This window comes from Chrysoperla carnea, chromosome 3, assembly GCF_905475395.1.
Source record: "Chrysoperla carnea chromosome 3, inChrCarn1.1, whole genome shotgun sequence".
NCBI lineage: Eukaryota > Metazoa > Arthropoda > Insecta > Neuroptera > Chrysopidae > Chrysoperla > Chrysoperla carnea.
The window spans coordinates 29,292,113-29,304,742 of NC_058339.1; the positions used below are offsets into that span (position 1 = coordinate 29,292,113).

The following is a 12,630-nucleotide window of genomic DNA, read 5'->3' on the forward strand; positions in this document are numbered from 1 at the left end:
CTATTAACACTACGTAAAACGCTTAAGTCTTGAAAAAAGCGCAGAAACGGTAAAGTACGTTGAAAAATGATAAGACTCAAAAAGTTCTTAGAATAGTTCAAAATATAAATTTCAATAGTGGATCACAATCGTACAATAATGACATACAACTCAAAATATGACATACAAGTTTAATCGTTAATTTCGACATTATCAGATTTTCATCAAAATTAGATTTTTTTCAATCATTTGTGTCTCAAAAACAGTGAGTTTTAGGAAAAAATATCATGAGACAAAAAATGTTTAGAATACCCCAAAATATAAGGTCCAATAACAGTTTTTTCATATTTCTTGATTTTTCAGCAGAATTAGAACTTTCTAACCAATATGACTTTGTTCTACACACTCATACGAACATTTTGAGTCGGGTCTCATAAAAAGTCATATTGTTCCATGGAATTGTAACCTTAATTGCTTCATTTCCAACAGTATACGAAATCTGATAGATTATTAAGGTTTCATATTTAAATGATATATCTCGGTTTTCCCTGCATTTTAGAGTGGAGGGCAGCAGAAATTTAAAGAATGCCTAGGGTGGTGCAGGAGTGAGCTCTTTTGCAATTTTATGCTTTAAACTTAAAAAGTAATACTCAACTTTAAATTGTACTTTTTGAATTATTAACGAAAATATAAGTTTCCAAAATACACTCTTGCACAATCAGCGAATAGTGCGTACGTAGTATGTATAAGAGACGTAAAATTATATTTATAGCTTTTTCGGACTTCCTTTTTCGATATTTATCGGAGATTTTTTTAAAGCAATCTTTTGTGTAGTTCATTCATCACATTTAGACAATATTTTTTAAAATTTAACACTTTTATTTTAATGATCTAACTTGGTTATTTTTGTAAATTTATTGAAATTTGCCAATACATTAATATGTTTCACAAGAGTGAGTGTTCTTGCACATACATCTTGCCATGGCACATTCTTACATGACTCTTCTATAATTAATGAACCAAAATAAAAATAAATCATTACTAACCTGTCTGTTTTTAGTTGCAAAACAGTATACATACACTTGTACATCGCGACCTCTTGCACCATCCTACTATATTCTTTAAGCACGCGGAAATAAAAATTAATAATAATATTAATAATGGGTTTTTACTTCGTATTTTAGACACAGCAACCTCAGAGACCACACAAATGATTATTTTGTATTCCTTCTGTTAACTTTATTTACATTTTTCTTAATTTAGGTGGAAGATAGAGAATTATGTTAAGTTTAGGAAATGGTAGGTTGTGCAATTGCTGCTGAATTTTTATCAGCAACCATTACAACAATCGCCTAATAAATTCTAAAAATATTCAAAACTATAGCGTTTTTTAAAGGGAGTTGAATCAATGAATCATGATAATTACAATTGGCAAAGTATCACACTCGGAATGGAATCCACAACCTCCCATTTCCAAGCATGGTGCGTTTAACCGCTACAATGCTTGGCAGCAAAAATAGTCTAATTATAGAGCTTGTATGTATGAATATGAAAATCAAACATTGAGTTTTTATGATATAGTTGGAGTTTTACAGACTCCTCTGCCAATCCAAGATCGTATTTAAAGGGATAACATTAAAAAAAATTTTAATTACTTTAACAACTACCGCGCCATTAGTTGTGACATAAAGGCGCTGAACCCTTAATTGAAAAACCCAATAACTTACACAAAAACAATTACAATCAAATCTTCCTTATCCGAAATAAAAGATCAATTTCTATTTGAGTTTAGTATCAATGTTCTCAGGTTCGTTTTAAAGTACATGATCCAAAGGCACACAGTAAAGGTGGCACATTAGAGAGTACGGTAAATGGTGGACGAAGTGGTAGCGGAGCGGGTGTACCAGGTGAACGAGGTGGAGGTGGTGGTGGTGTTCGTGTTCCCGACGAAGAGAGTGCTGCACCAGCGCCTCAACATCTAATACACCCCGGCAAGGACATAAATAAATTGATGGGTATAACACCATCGGACATCGATAAATATTCACGTATTATGTTTCCTGTCTGTTTTGTGTGTTTCAACCTAATGTATTGGATTATTTACCTGCATATTTCAGACGTTGTCGCTGATGATTTAGTATTATTGGAGGAGGCTAAATAATCTAGTGAATTACAAAAATTTTTATTAGATACGACTTACATATTTAAAAGTTGGGAGCAGTTAATAATCCCACCAGTGCAATTCAACTCTTTTTAAATAATAAAATATGCTATTATCACTGACACATAAATATATAAAACACACACGGACTGTAAAAAATGATAAACTTTTAAAAAACAAAAATATATATATTTATTAAAATTACAGAGACGGAATTCTGGTTCTTCCACTGCGAAGTAAATTATTAATAAACGCGCGAATTTAGTTTGGAACAATTACAATAAATAACTTGAATGCGATTTCTATTTTAGATTGTAAATGTTAATTATGTAAAATAATAATTTTTTTCCTTTTTTTCTTTTGTTTTGGTTTTTTTTGGTATGAAAAACAAAATTGAAAAGACTAACACGAATAAAAAATTAACGCTTTCATACTATAATTAAAAATTTTAAAAAAAAATTACTTAGGTATATACTTTCATGTTTAAAAAAAACTAGACTTTACGCGCACTTTCTAAAAGAAAAATTTTTTTATTTTGATTAAAAAGCCATATTAGTTATTGTATTATGAAATTTCAGTTTAGTAGGTACCTCAAATTATAAAAAGAAAATATTTCTATATATATATTATATATTATAAATTAATACAAAATTATATAGCAAAAAAATATTTAAAAAAAAGTATATATATTAAATTTAAGTAGAAACTATTAACAATTATTTATTAAAAAACCAAAAAATTATTATTCACATCAGCGATAATTAATTCTTTTGAAATAATATTTCAATTACTGAAATTAGTTAATTATTAAATTAAATTATAAAAAAAAGAATTAAATATCTCGAAATTTTAAGTTTGTAGGTACAAACTAAATGGTTTTCATAAAATTGAAAAAAACAAATTTTTAGTTAATTCCGCTACCATCGTAGGAAATATAGAATTTTTATTTAAAGACAATTTTTATCCCTCTTTAAAACAAGTAAAAAAGCCAAAAAAATTAAAAACACTTTTATACTAAAAATTAAAATAATTTATAATTATTCTTAATTGTTCTTATATTTTTATAAACCAGAGCAGTGTTTATTTTAAAAAAAGCACTTTCAAAAAATAAAAAAATATATATAAAAAAATATGAAACCGGATAAAATTAAGTATAAATTTTTTAATAATATTCTTTATTTAATAATTTATCTAATTTTTTTCCTTAATGTTTGTATGAAACACACGTCACAGTTTTTAGTCGTAGTATAAATAAATTTTCACACATTAGCACAGCACAGATGCATGTTCAGTGTACATGTCCCTGACATTTCGGTCAAGAACAAAAAGAAGAAAACGAAAAACACTGTATCTAGAAAATAATTACCATAACTCCAGAAAAAATTGTTAATTTTTATGTCAAATATGTTATTTATTATTGATTCAAATTTTTATATCAAATTTGTTATTTATTTATTATTATTGATTCAAATTTTTATAAAAACAAAATTATATTTAAATTTTTTCTGACAAAAAAATAATAATTTAGTAATTTTAAGAAAAAATTTTTATCTTTGTTAACAAAATAGAAATATTTATAATTACTAATTATTTCTAAAATATATTAAAATTGAGTGGAGCGAAAAATAAATTTAGCTTACTAAAAGTAGCTAAATAGAAAGAAATTTACTGAGAAAATAGAATTTTTTTAATTTGAATTATAATTTTTAATACTTTCCTTCCATATTTTTACAATTAAATCACTTTTTACCTATATATTACTTTTAATTTCTGAAAAGAATATTTTTAATTTATTAATATTTTCCATATTAGGTTAATTTCATATATTTCTTTTTGCTTCTTTCTCTACTTCAATGCTTCTTTTTTGACAAAAAGTAATTTTTTTTGTTTTTTTTTTTTTTTATTATTATTTAGTTTATCCTTAGGAAACACAAATTTTTTTGTTCCACTCTAATATTTAAATTGTGTTAAATAAAGCACACGTTAATTTTTTTGCGAATGAGACGAAATTCTAAATTGATAATTAACTATAAATAAAAAGTAACAAAAAATATTTATAAGCAAAAAAAAAAAAAAAAAAACATAATATTAAAAAAAATTATATAATAGATTATACACGCGTTTCGTAGAACATTACCGAGATGAAAAAAATTATTATATATATATAACAAAGAAAAAAAAAACAAAAAAATTAACAAATTTAAAAATATTAAAAAAAACAAAAAAACTAATTAAAGAATACAGACTATTGTACAGAAAAAAAGTATGAATGTGTTAAAAAATATATTGTATGCTAGTCTTAAAAAATCAAAACATGGTGAACTTGAAATTTAGCTAAGCAGTGATATTTCTACATAATAATTCTTATTTCAAATTTAACCAAAAAAAAAATAAATATCTTAACAAATTTCATTACAAGTTTACAATTTGTTTACAAGGGAAAAATAACTGACAAAAAATATATTTTTTAATGAATTCAGTAATTTACCAAAAATAAACAAATTATTTACTCTGTTTGAAATTTTTTGATATAAAAAACCAACAAAAAAATATTTGAAATTAAGTTTAACTCTAGTTAGTAGGTAGCAATATTAAAAATGTCTTAAGAAAATTTTATTAATTGCAAGTACACAGAAAATTGTGCAAAAAAAAATGGACTGCCGTGAAAATATGATTTTTGTATTATAATATATATATTCATTTTATATTAAAAGAAAAAAAAGATATATAATACTTCCAATTATTCATTTTATGTAAATTCATTTAAATATTATTATTAACTACTGAGATATATTGAACGCACCCCTATTTACAGAAAAAATGGATATGTAAATTATAGAACAATAATATAAAAAAATTCTTTTAAACAAACCACGAAATTTTACAAATTCCAAAAAAAAAATACAAAATATAAATATAAATAAATACTTAAAAAGAAAAATAATTATCGAATATAAGAGTATTTAATTTTCAAATTTTATCTACAAAAATATTTAAACAAAAAAATTAGTTTAAAAAAACAGTGGTATTACAACAACAAAAATTATTTCACTTTTATTGCTGAAAACTACGGAAGCCTGAATGGATTATTTTTTATATGTGTACTAACCACAAGTATCAAACAAACTTTTAAAAAGCCGTTAGTTCACTTTCAACAAGAGCCCTTGTGGCTTGTGGTATTATGGAAACGAACCTTTTTGAAGATGTCGGTATTTTGTCATATGCAGATTTCTAATTATAACGTCATAATAAACATTTAATAATACTTTTAAAAGTTAGAAATTAGAAATGTGCAGATGAAAAAGAAAAACATCAACAATTATATTTTTAAATATAATTAGCTAATTATATTTTTAAAATAAAACTAAAGAAAATTTTGACCTAACTAAATAAGACAAATTATAAACATTATCATATTATTAATTAATCCGGACAAATAATTATTAATAATTTCAGACAGATAGTGTCTAATTAAAGGATAATCATCACCGACTGACATCTTCAAAAAGGTTTTTGAATTTCTATAATACCACAAGTCACAAGTGCACTTGTTTAAAGTGAACTAGTGGCTTTTTAAAAGTTGGTTTTATACTTTTGGGTAGTACATATTTAAAAAATAAGCTAGTGCAGCGCTACTTTCTCACAAATTGATTGTGAGCAATTCAGGCTTCCGTAGAAAACAAAAGAATCATTAATTATACTTTTAATTTGCGTAAAGTATCTTTAAATACAAAGAAAAAAAATTATATTAATGAATTTTTAAGGTTATGAATTTAATTTCTTCTGCTACATTAATTATTAATTAATTAATTAATTAATACACACAAAATATGTACTGTTGAAGAAATTTAGTCAAAAACAAAATAAATATTAATTGATAAATATGTGATATAATATCATCTTCATTTCGTATATAAAACAGTGCAGCCGTTTCTAAACGTTACATAGCCCCCACCCTTCCCAAACACCAACCCCTATTTCCGCTAGACATCTGATCGAAAGTGTTTTTTGTTTTTAACAAATACATTTATAATATATAAAAAAAAAAAAATACAAGCTCAAATCAAAATAATAATAATTATATAAAAAGAATGAAATAAGATGCCTTTTAATTAATTAATACATTATTAATCATAAATTTTAATAAAATACATTCATCAAAACATAGACGTAAAATAATCCATAGTAAAGTATTTATTTCTAATCACTTAATGATATTTTTAGAAGTGCCGAACTTAGATTTTTCGTGTAAAATCATCAGAAAATTGATTTTTTTTAAATTTGAAGTATTCGTTTCAAATTTAAATATGTTATGTGGCTACACATCATTTTATGTTATGCCAATGGAATGTAATTTATTATTGGTATATCCTATGGAAGAAATTGCTGCCCGCCAAATCGATAAGCTATTTTAAATATATTTAATATGTTCACGTTAGCAAAAAATTATGATTACTTTAAATCAGCTCTTGTTGTTACATCAACCATTATGATCAGTTAAACCATTATGACCAACTATCAAAGCAGTTACTATGAGAAATAACTAAGCTAATGTAAATCTAACTAAAATTAAAAAGTGTTTTCATCCCCGACAGAATTAAAAGCATACGTAAACGTATTTAAATATCATTAAACAATACAAATTATTTAAAAAAATAATAAAATTTGTCATTATTACATCTCTTTAATTACTTTCTCAATAAAAAAAATATGCTTGCTAAATAGATAATTAAAATAATTAGGAATTATTACAGACATATACGTTACCAATTTTTTTATTAACAGACGAATAAAAAATAGAATGTTCCTGTTTTTATTTATAAAAAACAGTATCACACCAACACAAGTATATTAAAAACACAAATTGGTTAGATTTATTGTGTGATGTTGGTGGGATGCATAAAATGCAACTGCTCAAATTTCTATCTATAAGTAATTTAAAGAAAATATGAATATAAAAAAAAAATAAAAAAACTTTGGCGGCCTTCTAATTCTCTGACGTCAAATTATATATCTAGATTATTAATTAAAACAGATTCGGAAGTTGCACAATATTTATTAAAACAAATTATTGCAATAAACATCTTATAACGACTTTAAAAAAAAAAATCTTAAATAGTTATTTAAATATCTTTGTATTTGTTAAAAAAGAAAAACATTATTTATTAATTAATACAGCTAAACTAGCTACACCACAAATATACTTACAAGAAAGAGTAAAAACAATACGTTTTTGATCTTAATTAAGATGTAATAATATAACATATATTTTTATAAAAATTCGGATCCATATCGAAATAACATTCTCTCAAACTTTATATGTTTCGAGCATATACAACATTTTATAGAAGTACAATATTTAAGACAATTATACAAGCGGTATAAATTCTTCAATCTGTTTATGTACTTAATCTTCAACACTTATATTCGCTTTCATAAAAAAAAGCATAACTTTTGTAGAACTGTTGAAACTCCGAAAACGGAGCGCATCAAATCATTTTACACAATTTGCCAATCCATGTCAAATAAATATTAGTCATAGTAACAAATCATTTGGCATAAAATTTCTATTATATGACCTAATCCAATATTAATTATAATGAAAACGGAAAATAAATTTCTTTAGAAAAAAACATAGTCCTACAATTCGATAAAATTTATCAATGTTCAAAATTATCAAAGAATTTTACATGTGCAAATTAATTTTCTTCACTTATAAATTCGGGATAAGTACTCTCTTAATGTCACGGTCGGTAAATAGCTAATTGTCCACTTGAGTAATACCACACAACTACTGAGTGCGCCAAACGCCTGCGTTTCTTCCATTGAAGTTAATTAAAATGGTGTTGAATTGAATCACGACTGCATCATTGACAATTCCATTAATAGTATTGATTAACACCATTTGGATCATCATTTCAGATTATAAGAACAAAATAAAAATCATCTGTTAATATGGAACTCATCAAATTCATTCTGTTGGTATATTCTATTTCGTATAATTCTTGCCGTCTTAGCAAATTATTATCGGAAAGATTAGAGATTCCATATTATTTTATCTGTTACAAATTATACTCGAGCGTTTTCATAATTATAATTCCTAAATTCGGTATTTAAAATTGATTATAAAAATCGTTTATATAGTTGGATAATTGTCTTAAATAAACCTGTGTAAGTTATATTTCGATATTGCCGATTTGAGTATAGAGCAATATTAAATATATAAATATACGTTTCCGTCAGTAATTAAAGAAGAGGTAAAAAGAATTTAAAAAAAAAAGTAAACTCACAAAAAAGTAAACATATTATACCACTGATTGCATATAGTAGATAGTAATTAAAATATAACTAACCCTGCCCGCGATCCGGCATCACTAGAAAAATTCGCATATTTTATAAAAATTTCAAAAAAAAAAATAAAAAACATTCCAAAGCACTTTCACTTTACATTCCATATGCAAAAAAAAAATTCACTCACAGAATAGCTGTTATTCTAAATAATTAATAAAAACAAACACTTTTCACTAAAACTTGTAAATTTATATTTATTAAGATCGAACGACCACAAGGCATTCGACTATTTAAATTACAAAAATCAAAAGTTTTATATCCCATATTTGAATCGCAAATTTCGTTGTTAGCAAAAATAATTTTTTTATTCATATTTAGAAAATCATTTAGCTCCAACTTGAAATGTAATTCGATAACTTATAAATTAAGTTTTGAGACTTTCATTGCCACAAAATTACCAAAAAGTTTAAATTATTAGTTTAATTTTCATAATTATTCATCATTTTGCAGTTAAATTAATTGCAACTGTTTAACATTAAAAACAGATTTAATTGGTAATAAACGATATTTTAAATATGAATAATATTTTATATAGAAAAGAAAATTAGTAATTAAAAATAATAGTGATATCAATCAGAGAAAATTTGAACGGTGCCTGAAAATGTTTTAAACATAGTATTAATACATATTAAACAAAATTTTTAAATTTGTTAAACAACGAACTAACATTGTAAATATCCAATGTTCAGAATATTATTTTTTGCCGATAGAATGAATATTTTTAATTAATATTATTATTGAAGGGTAGTCTTGTGGTCTTCAAACACTAGCCTATAGTGTTATTAAAAAAAATGATGTAAGTATCGGTTTGATTTTTTATTGAATCAATTACCAAACTTGCATCAAAAATACTGAGCATTTTTGCTCATTACTGAATATTCTAAAAATTAGAAAGGTGAAGTAATCGTATTGTAGATGTATTCCTTTGTAAGAAAAAAAATTAAATTCAATTATTTAATGAGAAGATAAAAAAAATAGTATATAAAGATTATATACACACACACACACCTATGACGATATATTTATCTTATTATTAAAACATATTTGTTTGGCGTTTTTATTTCAATAAAATTATAAAATAAAAATAAAAATTTGTTCATTTTTTATCCGAATACAAAAATGAAGAAAGTTTCTCATTTTGTCTTACCTATTTTAATGTAGCTTTGACAAAAGACAAAACAATTGGAAAATAAGAAAATAAGAATGATTCATATTCTTTGTATGGCATCAAATTAACGAAATCGTCAACTTATCGCAATATGAACTTTTTAATTCATTTTTACCAATATACTATGATTATATTTTTCGAGAAGTTGGCGATTTCGACAATTTCATACGTAGAACATGATTCTGTTGTCGACGCGATATGGCCTGTTGTATATTCTTTAAAAAAATTAAGTTTTAAGATAATTATTTAAATCAGATGTCATGTATTTTTAATATTCTAAGAATCGTTTCGACACTTCTTTTTATAACAAGTTAATTTAACATTTATAACTTAATTTATAATTTATAATGTGTGTTTATTTTCCTAAACAATACAAAAACGTAACAATAATATGTTTTTTACAATTTAAGGTCCTTTATCGCGCTTTAGATCGATTCAAGAATGAAACCAAAGTGTATCAAGGCTTTCTACTAATTTATTTTGGATCTTTATTACGCATGTATCCAACATCCACCATATGACGATACGACATGAATATAAATTTTACCAGATACGACGAAAACACTTTTTGTCATGCCTTTAAACTTTTGACGGGTGATATAGCGGGAAATCTTGCTATGAGGCTGATTATTGGGTTTGCATACACTTGTACATCGCGAACTCTTGCACCACCCTACTATATTCTTTAAACAAGCGAAAATGAAAATAATTATAATATTAATAATGGGTTTTACTTCGTATTTTAAACACAACAACCTCAGAGACCACACAAATGATTATTTTGTATTCCTTCTGTTAATTTTATTTACATTTTTCTTAATTTAGGTGGAAGATAGAGAATTATGTTAAGTTTAGGAAATGGTAGGTTGTGCAACTGCTGCTGAATTTTTATTGGCAACCATAACAACATTCGCCTAAAATTCAAGAAAACCGTAGAAAATATGCATAACCATAATACATATAAAGAGAGTTGTATCAATTAACCGTGATAATTACAATTGGCAAAGTATTGTTCTCCGAATTAGAATCCACAACCTCCCATTTCCAAGCATGGTGCGTTTGACCGCTACAATGCTTGGCCGCAAAAAATAGTCTAATTATAGAGCTTGTATGTATGAATATGAAGATCGAATATTGAGTTTTTATGATATAGTTGGAGTTTTACAGACTCCTCTGCCAATCCAGGATCGTATTTAGAGTGTTTACATTAAAACTATTTTTGAATGACATCAACAACACTATTGGGTTTTCCAGCTAAGAGATGCTCTATGCGTTTTTAACAAGAATACATATCGTCTTCAAACAACCTGTTATTCACAACAACGTCAATACCCGTCAGTACTTTTTAAACACTTACATTCCATGGTATACATTCTGTGCTATACATTTCATTATGATTGGTTTAAAAAAAAATTTTTTTGTTTTCAAAAAATCAAAATTGTATTTTTTTTAGTTTCCTAAAAGTTTGTAAAAAAAAATCAAAAAAGGGACGTTTTGAACTATAAAAATTACAAAACATTTTTCATTTTTTGTTATTTTGTTTCTATGGTGTTAAAATATATTTTGTAAACAAAAAAACAGCTGTTTTATCGACGATGATATTTGTGACATTTTGGCGCTGAAATCTTAATTGAAAAACCCAATAACTTACACAACAACAATTACAATCAATCTTCCTTATCCGAAATAAAAGATCAATTTCTATTTGAGTTTAGTATCAATGTTCCCAGGTTCGTTTTAAAGTACATGATCCAAAGGCACACAGTAAAGGTGGCACATTAAAGAGTACAGTCAATGGTGGACGTGATGGTGGCGGAGGAGGTGTACCAGGTGAACGAGGTGGAGGTGGTGGTGGTGGTGTTCGTGTTCCCGTCGAAGATGTTAATGCAGGAGCGATTCAACATCTACTACATCCCGACAAGGACATAAATAAATTGATGGGCATAACACCATCGCTCATCGATATATATTCACGTATTATGTTTCCTGTCTGTTTTGTGTGTTTCAACCTACTGTATTGGATTATTTACCTGCATATTTCAGACGTTGTCGCTGATGATTTAGTATTATTGGAAGAGGCTAAATAATTTAGTGAATTGCATAAATTATTATTAGATACGACTTACATATTTAAAAGTTGGGAGCAGTTAATAATCCCACCAGTGCAATTAAACTCTTTTTAAATAATAAAATATGTTATTATCACTGACACATAAATATATAAAACACACACGGACTGTAAAAAAAATGATAATAAACTTTTAAAAAACAAAAATATATATATTTAATAAAATTACAGAGACGGAATTCTGGTTCTTCCACTGCGAAGTAAATTATTAATAAACGCGCGAATTTAGTTTGGAACAATTACATTAAATAACTTGAATGCGATTTCTATTTTAGATTGTAAATGATAATTATGTAAAATTATAAGTTTTTTTCCTTTTTATCTTTTTTTTGGTATGAAAAACAAAATGGAGAAGATCACCACGATTAAAAAAATTAACGCTAACATACTATAATTCAAAAATATAAAGAAAATAATTTCATATTTGAAAAAAAAAGAAATAGATTTTACGCGCACTTCCTATAAAAAGTTTTTTTTTAGTAAACCATCATTAATTATTGTATTCTGAAATTTCAGTTTAGTAGGTACCTCAAGTTATAAAAAATAAATATTTCTACATATATATATATATATATTATAAATTAATACAAATTATATAGAAAAAATATTTAAAAAAAATTATATATATTAAATTTAAGTAGAAACTATTACAAATTATATTAATTAAAATACAAAAAATTGTTATACACATCAGCGATAATTAATTCTTTTGAAGTAATATATCAATTACTGAAATTAGTTAATTATTAAATTAAATTATAAAAAAAGAATTAAATATCTCGAAATTTTAAGTTTGTAGGTACAAACTAAATTGTTTTCAAAAAAAAAAAAGAAAAAAAATTT

The 12,630-nt window shown here is 25.1% G+C and overlaps 1 protein-coding gene across 2 annotated transcripts in view; it reads left to right on the top strand.

Moving 5' to 3' along the window:
* Positions 1 to 11,877, top strand: part of LOC123296488 (gamma-aminobutyric acid receptor subunit beta) — a 231,181-nt gene extending 219,304 nt beyond the window's left edge. The window contains exon 9 of one of the 2 annotated variants that reach the window (XM_044877972.1): positions 11,375 to 11,877. In XM_044877972.1, the coding sequence (XP_044733907.1) occupies positions 11,375 to 11,746 (372 nt within the window). In that variant the 3' untranslated portion in view covers positions 11,747 to 11,877. Of the gene's footprint in view, positions 1 to 1,771; positions 2,441 to 11,374 lie in introns of those variants that run through there. The other variant, XM_044877973.1, reaches the window with a different exon arrangement.
* The last annotated feature ends 753 nt before the right edge of the window (positions 11,878 to 12,630 follow it).